This window comes from Pteronotus mesoamericanus, unplaced genomic scaffold (genome assembly GCF_021234165.1).
Source record: "Pteronotus mesoamericanus isolate MK-2021 breed Mesoamerican mustached bat unplaced genomic scaffold, CSHL_Meso_final scaffold_705, whole genome shotgun sequence".
Lineage (NCBI taxonomy): Eukaryota > Metazoa > Chordata > Mammalia > Chiroptera > Mormoopidae > Pteronotus > Pteronotus mesoamericanus.
This window is the reverse complement of record NW_026555326.1, coordinates 11823517-11844121: the sequence shown is the minus strand read 5'-3', so window position 1 is coordinate 11844121 and position 20605 is coordinate 11823517. Positions and strand designations below refer to the sequence as shown.

Genomic DNA, 20605 nt, shown 5'->3' with positions numbered 1-20605 from the left:
CCAAGGAGAGAGAAATCTGGGGGCTTCCATAGCCATCATCATACCTCTTGGTACTCTAAGTTGGCAGTCAACAAGGGAAATAAATAGGAGGGAAATATCATTTTCCAGTATTTTCTCTCCTCTTTTAATTTTCATCTTCACAATACAATTTTTTCCCCTAAGGGAAATCTGAGAAGCGCAATGTCCCCTTTATTTTAATAAGACCTGGGGAAATTCCACTGGCTTCTGTGGCTGGTGATCTGGTCAGGATCTGAAAGAAAGCAACAGCTTCTTGGGTATCCTGGTCAATAAGGTCTTTAAGAGAGCACTGGGTAAACAACCAAGAGAGGAAGGGAAAGAATGGTTTCTATCATCAGGTTGAACTGTAAAAACTACAGGTTGACAGGTGGTGGTAGGAATTCCAGTGGAGTCTGTGCACAGTGGCTTCCTAGGGGAACTTTCAACTCCCTGGACTGGTTTGTATACCCTCGCAGAAGGAAAGGCTGCAACATCATCAAGGTGGGACATTTGCCAGACATATATACTAAGGCACTTGTAAAGTTGAAGCAGCTGGTTAAGTTCCAAAGACCTCTTTTTAAGTAAGACTGGGAAAAAGCAGCCAAGAGCAGCCCAAGTCAACCTCACCACCCTTCCAAGGTCTGGCCCATGGAGACAACAGATTCAAGAGCACATCTAATGCAAATCCTTTGATTCATGCTCTTTATTGGCTAGGAACTTTGGAGTCTTCCTTGCAGGAGGGAGGTAATCAGATCAAGGAAACCATAGACTCAGAGAACCCATCTGGTATGTGGCTAGCAGAGAGAGAATTATCTTATCCTTCCCAGGCCAGCTTTTGCCATAGTTCCCTCCCTTACTCTACCCTGCTCAATGAATAATCTGAAAGTCTTCACTAAGCACTGGTAGAGGATGTGGAAGAGACAGCAGCTTGAGTGGGTACATATGTTTCTGACTCACAGAACCCTAGTTATACATTGTGTAAAAAATGAGCAATGCCTTTGAAACCCAGGACCCAAAAGGAGCAGAGCAGTGATGAGGATGAAAGAGGTGGGGTCAGAAGGGACACAGTTTCCCTTTCTGAGCTTTCTTTGTTCCCACCTGGTCCTGGTTCCCTCACACTGGAGGGTCACACTGATAGGTCATCTGACCTGGCCTTGCTGCTGGCCTTGCTGCTGGCCTTGCTGAGTCGGCGCTTGTCTCTCTGGTAGCCTTTGGGGAGGTGGTGACCTGGGGAGAGTCCATGGGTTGCCTCAGGCTTCTGGGCATAGTGGATGTGAATGAAACCTTCTCCAGAAATCTGCTCCTGGCCTTGTACCTGCTCAGTGGCTAGGTTATCTGTGTTTTGCTGGGAGGCCATCTTGTTACTGAAAGGATTGAAAAATTTCTCCCCAGGACCATTGTCCAGGCATTGACTGAAGTCAGGGGGAGGTGTACAGCTCTGGACTACACCAGCAGAGGGGCCAGGAAGCTGGCACTCAGCCATGCCCTGCCTTGACTTGGCAAATTGCTGTCTGATCTTCTTCCACCCCAGGTGGTAAAGTTCAGCCAGACTGAGGAAGAGGGACAGTCCGGCTACAGCCATCATAAAAACAATGAAGACATTTTTCTCCGTGGGCCGAGATACATAACAGTTGACAGGGTGGGGGCAGGGACTTCTGCGGCAGACATGCAGGGTGTCCAGGAAGATCCCGTAGAGGAGGTACTGGCCCACAATGAAAGTAACTTCCATGGTGGTGCGGATCAGGATGCTGCAGACATATGTGTTGAGCAGAGTGCCCTGGAGGACAATCTTACCATTCACTTCCTCCCAGCAGGACAGCTCTGTCTTCTCGCCCACTGGGTATCCGTAAGAGCGAGCGCCCTGGACTTCTTTGGCCCTGTTAGCTTCCCGTAATCTCCGCTTCTCTTCCATCCGCACATGGTGCACAGCGTGGCCCATGTACACCAGCGATGGCGTGGAGACGAAGATGATCTGCAGCACCCAATAGCGAATGTGGGAGATGGGGAAGGCTTGGTCATAACAGACGTTCTCGCAGCCTGGCTGAATCGTGTCACACTGGAAGTCAGCCTGCTCATCGCCCCAGGAAGACTCGGCAGCTGCACCCAGCACCAGCATGCGGAAGATGAAGAGGACGGTAAGCCAGACCTTGCCGATCACGGTAGAGTGCTTGTGTACTTCCTCCAGGAACTCTCCCAGGAAACTCCAGTCTCCCATTTTGGCTCAGCAGAGAACAGGCACCAAGACTCCTGCAAGTAGGGAAGAGAAAAAGAGAGGGATACTTCTGCGAGAGTCTGGAAGATCTAGTCCTGCTCTGGGATTCCACTGATTAATAGCAATGCGTTAAGAAAGTGCAACTAAGTCAAATTCACCTAAAAAACTCTCTTACCCTCTTCCCAGCCCTCAGCAAAAATACAAAGAGAAGATTGAAAGTAGTTCTATTAGCGAGATTAGAACATGGTTCCCACACTTTAATGGATCTAGAAGTGAAATGACATGTGTGTCACAATATGGATTCTATGCTCTTACTCCCAGAGATTCTACTTCAGTTGATCTGGGGTGCCCACTCCCTGGGAATCTGGATTTTAACTAAACAACCCAGGTGATTCCGAGGCAGGCCGGTCAAGCACCACACCTGGAGAAACACTGAAGTTGTGGAAAGAACACAGCATTGAAGTCTGCAAATCTACAAATGTGATTCTGGGCACAAACTCACTGAGTCTATTTCCTTGTCTGTAAAATGGGGATCAGAATAGCTATACCAGGGAATTTTAAGGATTAATTTAAAGAGTATGTGATGTGTTGAAAATCATACCACAAATGTCCCATGTATTTGAATGCATGTTAGGCAAAATACAAAAATGTTATGGCTCTAAGAGGACAGAACCAGGTGGAGGAGTAAAGAGTGACAAATTTGGCCCCTCAAGAAGAATTTTCTAACTCTCAGAGCCATCCAGTATGGACCAGTTGTATTGGGACATAGCAAACAAAAAGTCTTCGGTCACTCTCACTAAAGGTATTGCAGATGAATGCTCAGGTTCCTCCCACTGGTAAGCAGTTGGCAATGTGAATCTCCTGCACCTCAGTACTACTGCAGTGTACACCTTGGCTTGTCCTTCTGCGTACATACAGAGGTACCCCACACAGACCTGCTCACTCTCACATCCAGAATGCCCCAACCCTTTATGTCTCATGCAAAACCTTCCCTCATTAGGCCCTTGCCTGCTTCTTCAGCCTCATTATCCGCCTGCTGCCTTTAGTTCCCTTTATCCAGCCATGCCAAATCTGGAAGATTCCCAGATGTCCTCTCTACCATCTCCTACAGGCCCTTTACACCCAGCTGAATCACATTTATCCTTCAAAATTAACCCAGTCATGTCTTCTTCCAGCCCTCTCTGCTCTCTCAAACTGAGCCTCTTCAGCTCCTGTGGTGCCTTACTCACTCTTCTCCTAGCACTTGCCATGTTTTTTTGTAATCCTTTTCCTGTCTGTATTCTTCCAGCCAAGGGTCATGGAGACCAGAAACTGACTTTACCAAGCACCCACTCAGAGCCTGGCCTAGAGTTGGTGCTTAGTAAATCTCAGTTGAGTGAATTAAGGAGGGGACGTCAAACACTGGTGTTTCCTACCTGGTGGTAAACTGACTCCCCTATTCCTGGCCTTGGTCCCCTTAGCAGGGTGAAAGGCCAGATTTCACTTTGCAGTTTTCACGTCAGTTAGTTCAGGTCAGTGAGGTATCGGAGGAATCTAATGTGGAGGGAGCGCTCTAGGAAATGCTTTTCCATCCCTTAGTATACAGAAGGAGGCTCAGTTGAAGTCCTTCCCACCCCCACTCCCTCCTGCCTGTGGACAGGGTTGTATGAGCCAAGATGTCTCAGGCTTCCCAGAGAATCTCAGAAATGCCAGCTAGTGCCCTGAGGCTTCTGAAACTCTGGAGTGTCCTACCTGTAAAATTCTTAATGAGCAATAAATAGCCTCATGGCTTAAGCCTGTAACCAATTCTAATCAACAGAACAACTAAAAAAAAAAAAAATTAGGAACCAAACATAAATATTCCCTTATTAGAATCATAAAACTGCAGATTCTGATGGGACCTTAGAGACTGTCAAGTTCAAACTTTGACCTTCACATTTTCACTCTGTATACCCCCTGATTCTTATCGAAATATTTTTATACACGTGAGAAAGGAGAGGGTGGGTGTACCATATTTTATGGTCTAGGCTTCTTTGGCTCCTGAGTTGATACCTTGATAGAGACCAGCCTCCTGGCCTTTGTCCTACCAGCCCCTCTTCACCCCTCTATGTTCTCCAACCATGAGAGTACAGAGTCTCTGGAAATGAGAGAATTTATGAGTGAGAGGAAGGACCTTATCTCTGTTTCCCTACATATCAAAGACTCAACCAGGTCTTGAGGCTTTTCCTCTGGTTTTGATAAGACAATGTAGAAAAATGTAAAGCATTTACTCAAAAGGAAAATGCCTGATAAGAGTTTAGTCTGTCATCTCTTGTGAGCACTTGCACAGTGTTCAGCACTTTCAGGGTCAGCCACACATGTGTAGGGACCAGGATGTGATGAGTGTCTGAGAGAAGGGGAAAAAGAGAAGGAGAGAGGATAAAGAGAGAGGAGGAAGAAAAAGAGGTGAAAGACAAGGGTGAGTTGGAAAATGGAGAAAAGGACACCATGTAACTGTTAAGAGAAGATGGCTTGTGGGGGGAGGAGGCGGCAGTGGTTAGCAAAGTGGAGTTCAAAACACTGTTATCTGCTTAACTTGGAGAAGTTACTGGATCTCTCAATTTCGTCATTTGTAAAATGGGGATAGTATTATTTAGCTCTTGGAGTATTATGAGATGATGGGTAAAAAGCACTTAGCACAGTGCTCAGCCTTTAAGAACTGAATGAAAGACAGCCATTACCAGGAAGGACAGTGGTGGAGAAGGAAAAGGACTGGAGAAAGAGAAAATAGAAAGAGAGAGAGGTATATTACAAAGAAGAGGAGAGAAATGGGTGGAAAAGCAGAAGGAGAGAAAGAAAGAGGAAAACAAATGCAAACAAAAAGTGAGTGAAAGGAGAGAAATAAATGTCATATTATTCCAGGATTTGGAGCAACTTTTATAAACTGTCCTTAACCCCTGAAGACTTTTTCCTTCATCTTCTGACTCTATCGCTTAATCCTTGCAAGTCCCCAAAGAAATATAAAAATAGTTCTAGGCAAAGAATGTGATGCTTTGCTTTGGTCTGCAAAGTGGCTTCACTGCTGATGCTCTTGCAGGTGGTCCAAGAAATCCATCTGGAAGAAGTAAAGCAAAGATATAGAAAGGAACAGCAGGGAATATCAGAAACACAGTATTGGAAAGGATGCCTCCTCAGGAGGGTACAAGAGAAACTAGCCCAGGATGGATGGGACAGGGCAAACCCATTGGGCCTCGATGGCAGCAAATAGGGTGAAAAACCTCTCATTTGTGACTTCCTGAATGACTCAGGCAAGGTCAGAGAAACTTAAAATTGCTAGCATGTATCAGCTGCTCAGTTTATTATATGAAGGGTCCCTGGCTGAAGTCAGTTTCCCAGTTACACTGAGTCCTTTTGGGGTCCCCACCCCAACCCTACCCACAGAAACTTATAGATTAGATACTCATTGAATTTACTGGGTATATAGCATTTAAATGTTTCATAGCTTATTATGCATATTCTGGCAGGAAGTGTGTTTGGAGGTGCAAAGGAAGCTGCCAGTGCTATGAATGGATTCTGTCAAATACGCTGGTAATATATCTCACTGCATTAGCTTCAAGCTTCACTGGCTTCCCATAGTTTATAAAGTTCAAACTCTAACTTGCACTTGAGACCTGTCACAGTATAACCTCACCCTCTTTTTCCACTGTTGCTCTTACATACTCACTACTTAAAAGCTACACAATTACCTGTATACACATACAGTACACAATTTCTCACTCTTTTATCTTAGCTCCTCATGTTCCCTCTACCTCAATGACCTCAATGTCATTCTTCCCTTTCATTCCCTTATTTAATAATTTCATTGTGTGGTTACCAGGTGCCAGGCATCATGCAAGGCACCAAAGATGCAGCAGTTAAAAAGACAAGGACTCCCTGCCTTTTCTGAGCTTAACTGCTTTTATTTCCCTTAATTAAGGGAAGAGATTAAACAATTACAATAAAACATGACATGTTAATATTAGGAAATACAGGGCACTGCAAGACTATATGGCAGGAGGCTAACTCTAGTTTAGGAGGTCAAGAAGGGCTACCTTAGATCAGAGCCCTCCAGTGAGCTCTGGATAACTGAATTTTGCAGCCCTTTGTAACTGATACAAGTTCTGAAATCCCCTAAGGTAAAAAGAGATGGTCCCTAGAAACTGGATAAGAGCATCACAACTCTCAAGTTTTTTCAGTCCAAAACCTTCAATGTCCTCTTTCAATCTGTCATGTCCTGGGACAAAGCAAAAATTTTGGAGGGATCACCGGGGAACTTATTTGGTAACAGGATATGGTGCTTGGATAAGAGGGAAAAGGCCAAAGGAAAGTTTTGTGTATAGTGAGCATGAATCATTTTTATCAACCCTATTTCATGTATTCCTTGGCTAGAAATAAAATTCTCCTATCTACATCCCAATCCAGGGCTCTCCTTGGCACTGTTGCCCTCTATGCAGCTAATGTTTCCAAAGAAAGTCAATTTAGAGCAATCCAGATTAACATCAGCTCAGCCCAGACCTCTTCCTCGGACTCCACAAATCTAAGTAGATAATGGAGAAGTCTTCTGAAGTTGGCCTCAACCCTCTCTGATGTCTCCTGAACTCTGAATAAGGATACATTTTCATGCTTAGTTATGTGCTGCCTTATACTTGTTCTCCAAAAGTTCTGCAAGTTCTTTTTTGAATCTCTACTATGTGCCTATCACTGGGTACTGAAAATAATATCTAAGAAGTACCCAGCCTGGCACAATTAGGCACTCAATGATAGCTATTGAATTAATAAAACCAGGCATGATTTCTGCTCTCAAAGATTTAAAGGCTTTTGCCTCAAATGGGTAGTAGACTTCTCAAGGTCCAAAGTTCTGTCTTCTACTTTGTGTACTTATTTCATTAGATTTTATCATTAGGTACATAATAAATGACTTTTTAATGATTGAAAAAAATGTTTGGTCTAATGGTAAATTTGCAAAGTGATCCTACAGAGGTTCAAATCTTTCTTCTTCTGTTCAGTGATAAAAAAAATTAAGCCTTACCCAGTTCAAAATGTGCTTCTCTTACATTCCATTGTTGACTCCAATGGGGTGGAACAGTATTTATTTTGTTAAAAACTGAATACCTTCAGGACATATAGACACTCAGTTTTTATTGTTGAATGATGACTCCTTATAACCACTCTGTGGGGTGATGGTTATTACTCATTTTGCAAAGGAGGAGACATGTAGAGAAGAAACAAGGACTAATGGCAACATATCCAGGACTTCACTCCAGAGTTTCTGATCAAGTCAGTGAAGACTAGAAAGTTTCCTTCCATCTCCTCTGTAAGAGCAGAGCTCATCAATTCTTCTGTCTCCTGCTTTGGAACTTCAAAAGTTCTGCACACCCTGGGGCAGTGAGTGATTTGAGAAAGGACTCTGCCATTTAGTGTTAAGGCCTAGGGGTCAGCTTTTATGTAAGCAAGCAAATATTTATGACACTCCCTTGATGTGACCAGCACTGGGTGGATGCTGAGGGGATTAAAGAAAGAATCATTCAGATCAGTTTCACAAAGTGGATTTATTTGCTCTACTGGCTGTGTATTATCTCTCCAACTCAACCCTGAGCTCCTTGAAGACAAGTCCCCTCTTTATTCTTCACTGCATCCTCCCCCTGAAATCCTCCTTTTTTATTGCCCTTAGTGCTTAACATTGTGCCTTATAACTGATTCATGTACTTTAACAAAAAACAAAACAAAACAGGACAATGGATGGATGATGGAGTTAGGGTAACTCAAACACCTAATGACAGGAGTGGGGCCTCCCTGGGAAGATGGCCTGGGGGCACCTGCAAAATAATTATGGTGGCCAGGGCATCAAGGAGACAGAAGCTACTGCCAGGGAGAGAGCCCTCTGCTGGTATGAGCACGGCTATATACGACTGGAGCAGAGACTCCATTAATATGGATGATTCTTTCTTTGCCTCCTCCCCCAGATCACTGGGGAGCTCATCCAAGTTTGTCAAAATTAGATTTTAAGACCACTCCATAGAGTCTGTATCTAATTCTGAACAATGACACATGTTTTGGACATAATTTAACAGATCTCTGGTTTTCAATAAATGTTGTTATTCATAGTCATAAGAAGAGTCCCCTGGCCCCATCCTGTAATTCTGCACACTATATAGTAGAATGTGTCACAGGGCAGGGTTGACTTGCTTCCTAATTAAGAGAATTCTTTTGTGAAAAGACAAAGAACTTCACTTAAAGGATGTCTTAGATACAGCATCATGTCAGTGCAGTTCAGTTCAGAAAGTGTTAATTGAGCTGCTATGTCAGACATCAGAGTGGTTTTATAAAGCACCAAATAAAACCATCATCTCAGAACTCTTCTATACCTTAATCATTAATGTACATTTTTTAAATTTCTCCTCACTTTAATAGTTTTTCCCTAAAATGGATATGGAGGGAGAATTACATTAGAAAGTGGTCTTGGTCATCATCTACCTCAGGAATCTTCATTATCCTTGGAGATTTTCAGCTCTATTTTCTAGTTCACCCAGAGTTACACAAAGAGAGAATTTGAATCTAGGTGATAATAGTAATAATGAGATAAGCTAACACTTAATTGAGACCTTCCTATGTGCTAGGCACTTACACCTTTCTTTATATATTTTGTTCTCATTTGATTCTCACAAAAACATGAGGAAGTAGGGGCTGTCCCTGTCTCCTTTTTAGAGAGCTCAGAGAGGGCGACTTGAACTAGATCACACTGCTATTAAGCCAGGTGGTTGGCTTCAAGCTCAGCTGTTGTCTAGCCTGGAAGCGAAGCCCCTGCCTGAACAATTGTGCTAGACTACCTAAATCACCAAGTTCCTTTCTTGAAAATTTTTACCAAAGTCTAACCACATTTACCTGAGAAGACTGTCTCAGGATGTCTGTAAGATCATGGTTAGATTAGGGATTTGATTTGTAAGTGGTTGAGGCAATTCTTACGTTTATAATTTTCATTCTTTTCCTGAAAGGTTTGGGTAGCTACTTTAAGCTCAGGGGAAATGACCGGTATATGGTATAGCTACAGCTATTGAGCTGGGCAGTATGGGCAGCTTTCCCAGAATTTGAAGTCTACTGGGGACCTGCACCCTTGAACCTTGATCACTATGGAGGAAAGAGGAGATAGAGATAAGAGAGCATGAGAGACAGATGGCTGAAACAAAGTATCACTTTAGTGTCCCTCCTATTCCAATGGCAGATAATTAACTCCTCTTTCAATTTATTTTATTCTGGCAAGAACAGAGTGGCCCACTCAGAGACACCCTGCTAACAGTTGTTTCATAGCCAAGGAGGTGGAGAGGAGCAGGCAAAATGGAGAAAGAGAATTATGCCAGGGTAAAAATGTTTTTTTCTTAAAGTGTTGGAAGAAGAAATACTTATAAGGAGTGATGGGAGGGGTGGCAAATGGAGATCTGCCATTACAATAAAATATTGAGAGGTCTTCCTTTGTCCTGAGAAGGGTGATTAGTAGCTATGCAGTTATTAATGAAATTTATATTTTTGAAATGCTTATATTTCCTTATTATCCCCACCATCTTGTCATAGATTCATAGTACAGTAGAGCTGAAAGAAATTTAGAGATCATATTTTTATTTTTATACAAGATGAAGATAAGGGTTGAGGGAAGTTAAGTAATAGTAATAACAGATAGCACTAAGTGTTTTTTTCATGTGAAGCACTGTACAACTATACTTTCTTACCTGTACATTAACTCTATTAGGAAATAAGTATTATCTCATTTTACAGATGAAAAAAACTGAGGCTCACAGGTCAAGTAGCTTGTACAAAGTCTCACAACTAGCAAATACTGCCTAGGGTACTTGAACCTGGTATGCCCTCTTCCAAAGCCTACATTTTCTCTGTTTATAAAAGGTAAAGAAAATCAAAGCATCTCTAGGGCTGACAGCTGGTGACAAACATGTAACTGAGAGCCCAGTCTCTTAACTCCCCAAACAGGGCTTTTCCTAGTTTCTATAAGAAGGTCAAAGTGGTTTTTTTTAGCCTAGGCTATCTGTTACATATGCTGTTCCTAGAATTAATGATTACATCAAGCCTTCAGCCCACATTGGTCAGGATTCCCAGGCTTCAGCAACTGCCACCATTTGGCCAGAATTCACATATAGAAAGTTATTTCCTTTTTTAGCCATTAAGTGCTCTTGGCTGCCGCAGTGTCTATTGCCAGTTTCTCAGCTGGCCAAGCAGCAGGCTCTAGTGTTCCACTGATGTCAAATCATAACAAGAACAAAGGAAACAGAAATAGTTAGGTGGTGGGGCTCATGGTTCTTAAGGAATAGTGAGATTCTAACTCTGCCTCCATAGTTCTCTAGTAGTGTGACCTTAGGCAAGTCACTTAACTTCTTAGTTTCCTCCTAATCTGAAAAAATAAAAAAGGTTACTCGTGGATATTAAACAATCTGTGGCTATGTGGAATTGCCTAGTACAGAACTGTCATGTAGTAGCTACTCAATAATGTTATTTTTTTGTTTTTCTTTTCTGACATTTCCAGAAAAAAATTCTCTCAAACATGATCAAACTAGCCAACTTTATGCAGAATTCGAAAGTACAGCAGGCTGGTTAGAGTGAAACAGCAAGGACCCCCATGTGCCATGGAGTGGAGAAGGGTGACTATCAGAGGAGGGAAAAACAAGGGCAATGGGAAGGATATTAATTAAACCATAAATTGGTTATTTTACTAGATGTGAAGATCCTTGGAGGCAGGGTGGAGAAGGAAGGAAGTGTAGATCAGGCCCCTCTCATTCTTGTAATTGGTCCAGTCTGCCTTCCAACATTTTTTTAACTCAAAGTTTTGGTCCTGGAGCTGGACTCCATATTATAAAATGTGTGCTTCCTGTGATTCTTTCCATCTGAGGAGCTGCAGCACTTTTGAATCTAATCACCAATCTGAAGGCACACCCACAATGGTAGGTTTGAAACTGGCTCAGTTCCACTTGGACAAGAAGTAGGTTTTCTACTCTGCAATCTGAGATGGGGCATCTGGACCACCAACCACATCTGCCTTGTTTTGAAGTTCTGAGTCATGAAGATGCCAGGGTTTATGAAAAATCTAAAAGTATTCTTTATGAACTATTTCAGTTTCAACTAATTCTTTGTGACCCTAGATATTACCTGTCATTGAGCTTCGGTGCACTCATGTATAAAACCAAGTGGCTGAACTGGATGGTTGCTAAGGCCCTTCTAGCTCTAAGTTAGAATATCTGGGGAATTTGTGACTCACTCACTTGTCATAGTATGGCAAGTTAGTGGCAAAGCCAAGAGGCAAATCCAGATTTTCTGATTCCAGGTTTAAAGGTAAGCAACGGTAATCCCAGAAAAAAAAATCTGTGGTCATAAAAACCAGGCAATACCTGTGAATTACATGTCACAGCAAGCCCCCATGGTAGGAAGGCCATTGCATGGAATGAAATACAATTTGAAGACACTTGGGCCAAGGATCAGGTTACTTGGATTCTCCAAATTGTTTTATTGTTCTTTGAGCACTTAGTAGGTGATAGCCATTTTAAATACATTATTTTATTTAATTCTCATAAATCCTCACAAGGGAGGCATTTACTAACCTCTTTGGAAGATGAAGAAACAGGATCAGAGACATGCCGCCAAGGTCACTCAACTGAAATTCCATTCTGAATGTGATTCTAAATGCCCAGGTTCTCCCTTCTGCCCTACCCCTGAATTATATAAACTCCAAGGTCCCTCTATGCTATTTCAATATCTCTGATTCTGGGACCTCCTGACTCTCTTTCTTTATGAAAGTGAGTGGATTGTTGAAGGCTGAATTATTTTTGACTCTCATTTGCTAATATGTCAGAAACAATTGATTCACAAAATGGCATCAAGCTCTCATTTGCCAGGAGCCAGCAGCTTCTGACTATAGACATGAAGTCAGCTTCTTTTCTAGGAAACCTGAAGCTTTCCTGGAAAAATGAGTATCTCTTTACATTGGTGAGCTCAATCTTTAAGCCTAAAATGCACCCAGTTCACAGAGAGCATAGCTGCTGGAATTCCTGGCAGATGAAGTCTTCCCTGGGAAATAGGGCAGAGCCTGGGCCTGGGATCTCACTCGCTCTGCAGACAGCAGGTCTTCTTAGTCCCTGTCCTGACTGATACACACAGACAGATTCCCAGTCCTGTTTGAATTGGTTGGATCCCAAGATGGAATCAGCCAATATTCAAGAGGCCAGGCTGCACTGTGGCAGCCTGCTGGCTGCTAGAGTTCCACTGCATGTGCCCCCCAACCATCCAGCTTTGATGATGAACAGTTGTGCAGGTGGATGTCCCTGCCAGAAAATAGGATTGTAGGGATGCTTAAATGGAAGAAGCAGGAAGGTTTGGAAAAGGACAGAGGCTTAGGAACCACAGCCAAGGACTAAACTCAGGAGAGTCCTAGTGGGAATGAGCAGAACAGGGTATTCTCCAAACTGACCTGGCCCCGATTCTCTGTGTCATCTTCAACAAGTCACTTCCCTTTTCCAGGCTTTGTTTTCCTTGTTTGTTGAAGAAGAGGTTGACAGGTAATCTAAGAAACCTCTTCTAGTTCTAATGGCTCAGCACTAGTAAGGGAGACAGGAGTGAGGCAGCTAGGAGATAAGCAGGATGACCAGTTGCAGGAGACCAGCGAGAACATCTCTGGGGTTGTGAGGCAGTTGCAAGGTAGGACAACACAATTACGTTACTGCCATGGCTCTCTGAACTTCACATGTCTGGGTGAGGTGATGCCCTGGGGGTGCCAAGTTGGAAACCAGTGAACACACCTCCGGGTATTCATTTCCATGCATGCTGTGGTCTCAGGGACTGATCCTTGCAGTGATCTTTGGCAGTTGCTTAGAGAAAGGAAAAGGCTTAGAGGGACAGCCGGGGAGCAGGCTCCAATCAGCTCTGTCTCCCTAGGGAGCCTGGCAGGAAGGTGGAAAGTTCAGAGTTGTCCCGAGAGAGCAGTGAATCAGGGTTTGGGCTGGGCTGTGACTTGAAGGTAGTGGATGGAAGAGATGGAGACTGCTTGGTCTGCTGGTATAAAAGTCATGCTGGGATGACTCTAAATACCAGCTTGTGCCCCCAGCTTTGAGCCCAAAGTCTCTTCTCTGTCTAGTTTTGCTGGGTTTCCTTCAGGTCTCCCAAATCCCTATCCAGTGCTCCTTGCAATGACCTTCCTTGTCAGACCAGTCAGACCCAGCGTGCCAGACCCTTGTTCAGGAAACAGCTAAGTGAGATGCTCAGGAGTTAGAACCAGGAATTCCTCCATTATGAGATACTAGGAGGCAGAATAAAATAAAAACTGAACAAAGGCACAATAAGGACATAAAAACCTTGTGTCAAGCTTCCCTTTTTCAGCTGAATTATATTTGAGCCTAAGGAATCATAGTCTTGTACAATGTTACTGCTGAATAGACCCAGAGGGGTCCTTCTACTTCAAACCCCTCATGTTATAGATGAGGAAACTGAGGTCCAGAAGGGAGAGTATCTGGAAATGCCCAGGGTTATCCAGCTTCAGTGCCCCAGAACCAGACTCCCAGCCACTGAGTCCAGGTTCTTTTGCCATGTGCTTAGAAGAGACATCAAAGAGCTGACAGAAACCTTTAGCCCAGTGGTCTTCTACCTTGCCCTGTACCCAGGAGGAAAGGTGACCTTCAGTGGGCACCTCTTCTGGCTTCTTCTCTGGGTCTCACCGTCTCTTGCCTCTGACAGCAAGTGGCAGGCCAGATTGCTCACAGTGCCCAGTGGGACATGATACTATGCAGGAAACTAAGCAGGGAATATTTTTAAACCATCCAACATGCCTTAGGGGGGAAAATAATCAAAACACTCTCCTAGATGTTCTGAAAAGCATTTCAAAAAGGATTCCAAGCCTAGAGGAAGCATTGTAAAACAGTGATGATTTTTTTTAAAGGGCCAATTTTATCTTTAAAAAGGTGCTTGGAAATGGACGGCGGACCCCTTGCAAGATGCTCATAGACCAGTGCAACTCCACAAGGGGTGGACTAATTCCTAGGGCCCTCCACTCACCTTTCTACAGCTCCTTGTATACCAATTAAGTCATTTATCTCAGCTTTGTAAACCAGCCCCCTTAATATATCTAAATGTCACCATCACAGGGAACACTGAGGGGTGGGGAATAAACCCACAGGTACAGAAAGTTTTGTTATTATCCAGCCTGGAATTCAAGGCTCTCTCTGCCGGCTCCTTCCCATCAACTGGTAATTTTATCTCTTAAAATTCAAGTCCACCCTTACCTCCTTCTTTTCGTCCTCTCTGGAATTTCTGTTGGCTTCTTAGTCCTCTGGCCACCTCTCCTCCGACTGCCCACTGTTCCTTGCTCTTGAGCCTGTCAGTTGTTCCTCTTCCACCCTCTTTGTAGTCTGTATCTGTCACCCGCCCTCCTCCCACTTCTTCCTACTCTTTCTCTCTCCACCCCTTCCCCCCACCCCTGCTGGCCCCTCCCTCTCCCTCTCTCTTTTGTACTCTTAGAATCTTTGCTCATTTAAAGTTTTCTTCCCTCTACCACCTTGCAGCCTCTCCTCACCGTGTTCTCCACCATAGGAGACAGAGCCCTCTGCCTCCCTTACTGTCCTACTGCTGTCATTGTGGCCACAGTTCTACATTCACCCTGTCCCTGAGGCTGGTGGTGGTGCACCAAGCCTGGCTTTGTCTTCCCAACCCTCTCCTGAATCTCCTCAGCCAGGGCAGGAAAACTGGCACTACCCAGAGGTTCTCTTCCTCGTCCTCTTCCTATTGTCAAATAAAAGGGTACTCAATCTTGGAAAGGACTTTTGGGGACTCCTGCTATGCCCACATCAGTGAGCTAAGCACCAGCTAGCATGGGAAACACTCTCATGAATTACAACCACCAACACCCAGAATGGACACCAGGGGTCACCTAACAACTCCAAAAGACAAGGAGAGAACATCTCTATCATTCTTCCTCTCCTCCTTCTATGATAAAAAGAACCTTTCAGGCACTAAGCTAGGGGAAACATAACATATACAAAGACTGTCTGGATAAAGTCCAGCCATTGTTAATATCATGAGAACAGTTTGCGCAACACTGTTGTAACCTGGCAGCCAAGGAGAGTGGACTGGAATGTGCATGGGTGAACAATGATGACTTCACTGTACTAGTTAATGGGGGCGGTAGAAGCTGTTGAGTGAGCATGTGTACTGTGTGGTGTTGCATTCAAAATGACTAGCAAGTAGAACAACGAATCTGCATAAAATGTTGCATTAAGCTTGAACATTCCTCCATGGAAACTATTTGGATGATTCAGAAAGCTGAAGCTACGGGCAACTGGTGATTGGCAGCTTTGTGACAACATGCCCACTCATGCATCACATTTCCCACAAAGTTTTTAGGCAAAACATCAAATTGCCCAAGTGACTCAGGCCCCCTGTAGCCCAGATTTGGCACCCTATGCCTTCTGGCTTTTCCCAAAACTAAAATTACCTTTTACAGGGAAGAGATTTCAAACTGTCAATGAGATTCAGGAAAATACAACAGGGCAGCTGATGGTGATAGGGAGAACTGTGTGAGGTCCTAAACTGACTACTTTGAAGGGGACTGAGGCATTATTGTCCTATGTATAATGTTTCTTTTATCGTGTATCTACTTCAATGAATGTCTCTATTTTTCATATTACATGGCTGGATACCTTCTGGACAGACCTCATATATTTTATTTTTATTTCACTTAATCATCCAATTTCCAATTATATAGGTAGACAGACATTGCTATTATCTCACATTTGTGGAAACTGAGGTTCAGAGAAATCAAGTAACATAATCATGGTTAATAACATGACTCAGTTAGTAATGATAGAGTCAGGATTAAAAATTTTAGCCAATTCCATAATTCTTTTCTTTGCTCTTTCCACATAAGCATACACATCTGGGAGGTCACAAGATGGTGGCAGAGTAGGATCTTTCTTGCACCTCCTCCCAGAACCAAACTGGAAAGAAAATTAAAGGAGGGAATAGCCACCTGAAATAACCAACCAAAGACTACTTGAAGAGGACACTTTTAACCAAGGATAGGCAGAAACCACCTTGAGAATGGCAGGAAGAGTAGGAACATGAAAGGGAAAAAACAATTACCCGGCCCTGCTCCCGAAGGCACCAGGCTGAAGTTACTGCACAGCTGTGGAAGCTTCCCCCTGAGAGGAGTAAAGCCTGGACCCCAGACTGGGCTCCTAGTTATGGAGCAGCATCAGAGTTGAGATCAGCCACCCACGTAGCATTTAGCAGTGAAAGGCTGTGGGGTTTCTGTGTGCTGGGGAGAGACAGAGACTGCTGGAGAAAAAGCCACTATTTTTTAAAGGGCCAAAACACTGTGTTTTGTTTTGTTTTGTTTTGTTTTGTTTTCTTGGTTCACAGGCACTCACCTTGGGCTTCAGAGAAAGGAGGGCAGTGTGGGTTGCAGTCACCTGATGAGAGTTTGGAATGGGAGGCGTTGGAGAAAGGTGTGGCAGAGTGGCTGCTGGCATCCCTGTGCCGGGATATTCCCTGATACTGCAGCAGCCATTTTTCTTGAGAAGAGCAAGCCTTTCCCAGGGGAAAAATAATTACCCCACTATGTGGGACACTGCTCACCCCACCCTCTGGAATCCTACTTGCCCCATCCTCTGGCATCTAACTCACCCCACCCCCTGGATTCCTGCTCTCCCCATCCTGCATCATTTTTCCCCACTCTGCATTTTAACCCCTGCTGAGGAGATACCAACATAGGCAGACTCAGGGGATGTCAGAGGCTGGCTTTAGTGCATGGCCATTCCATACATTTTCTCAGGAACCAGTCTGGTGCTTCACCCTCACAGTAGAGCCATAGAAACATCCTCCTGGTTTCCAGCACCCAAACTCTGGGCTCTGGATGTCCCACCAGCTTTCCTACTAGGTGTTCTGCCCTGCAGACTTCAGGAAAATAATCTGGAACAGACCCAGACATGTGGCTGGGGTGTGGGGAAACATATCCACCATCTTCCCTGAAGTCTAAACAGTACCTCTCCACTATAGGAAATCCAAGGGTCCCATCCTCCCAATTCTACCAGAAGTCCTCTCAGAAAATGCTGGGTCAGCAACTGAGACTGACAAGGCCACCAGGCAGATGCAGGCGGAAGTGGATCCTGCAGTGCCTTGGGATGTTTGCTGACCCACCCCTGGGCCCAGTGCTGGTAAGTCAGCCTTGCAGTGCAGTGTGGCACATCCTGTGTGCAGCCAAGCCTGGAGAAGACAGCCACTAATTGTGGGTCCCTTGTAGCTTCAAAGAGGTTGGCAAGAACTCTACATGGACAACATCTGACATTGGCTTATATCAGCTTCAGACAACATCAGAGCAGTATCCAAAGAAAGAAGCCAGCAGGCAGGCACTAAAATCTCTGAGGAAAATTTCACTTTGTTCTTTTTCATGATTTACATTATTTTTATAACCTTTTTATTATTTTTCCTTTTTCTTCAATTTTTTTCTCTATGTTTCTTATGTATATCTTATTTTACTATTTCCATTTCTTACCCTATTGTTTTCCTTCTTTTCTTATTTTTATTCTTTCTTGGGTTTGGGTTTTGTTTTTTTGTTTTTTTTTTTTTTTGGTTTCTTTTGTCTTGTTTTGTTTTTGCCATTTTCCTCTTTCTATTCCTTTTTTTCTCATTAAATTTTGTTTTAATTGGTCTAAAAATTCTGTGACAGATTTTGGTCAAGTTGTTTCCATTAAAAAGCACTGATTTTAAAAACTAATAACTTATAAACTGCCACACACAAAAAAAACAAATGGTCCACAAAACATTCTCCTTTCCTTCTGAAGGTTTTACGATGCATTGTAATTGTTAACCAGTCCTTTACTATTAAACTTAAGTGGCCAACTGAGACAAACAGTTCTGAGACCGTTCTTCCACCACTGATTAAGACTGGGGTGGGAGGTATTGGGAATAATAGTCATTTAGCCTCCTGAGCTTTCTGGGCAGACTTGGTGACTTTGCCAGCTCCAGCTGCCTTCTTGTCCACTGCTTTGATGACACCAACACCAACTGTCTGTCTCATGTCACTAACGGCAAAGCGGCCCAGAGGAGGATAGTAAGAGAAGCTTTCAACACACATGGGCTTGTCAGGAACCATATAACAATGGCAGCATCACCAGATTTCAAAGACTTTGGGCCACCTTCCAGCTTTTTACCAGAATGACAATCAATCTTCTCCTTCAGCTCAGTAAATTTGCAAGCAGTATGATTTGTGTGACAATCCAGAACAGGTGCCTAACCAGCACTGATTTGGCCAGGATGGTTGAGGATAATCACCTGAGCTGTGAAGCCAGCTGCTTCCATTGGTGGGTCATTTTTGCTGTCACCAGCCATATTGCCACAGCGAATATCTTTGACAGACATGTTCTTAACATTGAAACCCACATTGTACCCAGGAAGAGCTTCACTCAAAGCTTCATTGTGCATTTCAATAGACTTTACTTCAGTTGTAACATTGACTGGAACAAAGGTGACTACAATGTCAGGTTTGAGAACAGGAGTCTCCACTCAGTCCACAGGAACAGTACCAATACCACCAATTTTGTAGACATCCTGGAGGGGCGGACACAGGGGCTTGTCAGTTGGACGAGTTGGTGGCAGTATGCAATTCAGAGCTTCAAGCAGTGTGATTCCACTGGCATTGCCATCTTTACAGGTGACCTTCCATCCCTTGACCAAGGCATGTTAGCACTTGACTCCAGCATGTTGTCGTCATTCCAACCAAAATTGGCATAAATGCTACTGTGTCAGGGTTGTAGCCAATTTTCTTAATGTAGGTGCTGACTTCTTTAACAATTTCCTTGTATCTCTTCTGGCTATAGGGAAGCTCAGTGGAATCCATTTTGTTAACACCAACAATCAGCTGTTTCACATCCAGTGTGTAAGCCAGAAGGGCATGCTCACAGGTCTGCCCATTCTTGGAGACACCTGCTTCAGACTCACCAATTCCAGCAGCAACAATTAGGACAGCACAATCAGCCTGAGATGTGCCTGTAATTATGTTTTTGATAAAGTCTCTGTGTCCTGGGGCATCAATGATAGTCATGTAATTCTGGCTGGTTTCAAATTTCCATGGGGAGATATCAATGGTGATACCACACTCACATTTAGCTTTCAGTTTATCCAAGACCCAGGCATACTTGAAAGAGCCCTTCCCCATCTCAGAGGCTTCCTTCTCAAATTTTTTGATGGTCCTCTTGTCGATCCCACCACATTTGTAGGTCAGATGGCCAGTAGTGGTAGACTTGCCGTAATCTACGTGTCCAATGACAACAATGTTGATGTGAGTCTTTTCCTTTCCCATTTTGGCTTTGATTTAGTGGTGGTTTTCTCGACACCTGTGTTCTGGTGGCAAACCCGTCGCAAAAAAAAGCCCTCTTTCTATTCTTTACTCATTGTTTTTCTTCCTTGTCTCCTGTCATATTAATTTTTCTTTCTTGGTCTTCTTGTATTCTTTTATTTCTTTCACTGTCCTATTTCTCTTTCCTCTTTTCTTATTCTTTGCTCTTTTGTCATTGACTTTGCTGTTGTTGTTTTTTTAAATTGTTTTTGTTGTGGGGTTTTTTTGTGTTGTTTTGTTTTGTTCTGTCGCACCTACATACCAGTGTACAAGACGTGGTTGAGTTTGAGCCTCTCAGTCAGCCAGCCAGAGGGGACATCTCCACAACTAACAGGCCAACAACAATCAATACCCTAATACAACAGGAGAGCACACATAACCCACACAAGGGACTTTCCAAGCATCCAGCCCAAGAGATCAAGAAGACTGCACCATAGTGTCCCACAGGACTCCAACCATAGACTACCACCCCCATGAAAACAGGAAGCTAAAGTAGACCTATCTAATAGATAAAAACAAACAAAAAGATACAGTTAAAATGGGAAGACAAAGAAACAACTTCCAGACAAAAGGAGGAATCCCCAGAAAGATAGCTAAATGAAATCAAAGCAAACAATTTCTCAGACATAGAGTTCAAGTAATGGTTATAAGGATGCACAAAGAACTTGATGAAAACTACAAGGAACTTAGTAGGAACTACATCATCATGAAAAAGGACATATAAAATATGAATAAGAATGAACCAGTTGGAAATGAAGAATGCAATATCTGAAATTAAGAATACACTAGAAGGAATTAAAAGCAGGCAAGTTGAACAAAGAGGACTGAATGTGAAATTTATAAGACAAAACAAAAAAAATTCAATGCAACAATGACAAAAAAGACTAAAAAAGAATGATGATCATTTAAGGGAACTTTGTGACAACATCAAACATACTATCTGCTTCATAGGGATATTAGGAGAAGAAAGTGAGCAAGAGATAGAAAACATTTTTGAAGAAATAACTACAGAAAACTTCCCTAAA

The 20605-nt window shown here is 43.3% G+C and overlaps 1 protein-coding gene and 1 pseudogene across 1 annotated transcript; both read right to left on the bottom strand.

Moving 5' to 3' along the window:
* Positions 1–644: 644 nt before the first annotated feature.
* GJA5 (gap junction protein alpha 5) lies at positions 645–14601 on the bottom strand. The gene is made up of 2 exons (XM_054563372.1): positions 14473–14601; positions 645–2244 (listed from the first exon to the last, which is right to left on the bottom strand). Exon 2 carries the CDS (start codon positions 2210–2212, stop codon positions 1124–1126), a length of 1089 nt encoding a protein of 362 aa, XP_054419347.1. The 5' UTR covers positions 2213–2244; positions 14473–14601; the 3' UTR covers positions 645–1123.
* A 3557-nt stretch (positions 14602–18158) lies between these two features.
* LOC129062032 (elongation factor 1-alpha 1-like) lies at positions 18159–19583 on the bottom strand (annotated as a pseudogene).
* Between the last annotated feature and the right edge of the window lie 1022 nt (positions 19584–20605).

Coding starts and splice junctions, on each gene's coding strand:
- GJA5 (XM_054563372.1), bottom strand. CDS start 2,212: ATGGGAGACTGGAGTTTCCTGGGAGAGTTCCTGGAGGAAGTACACAAG.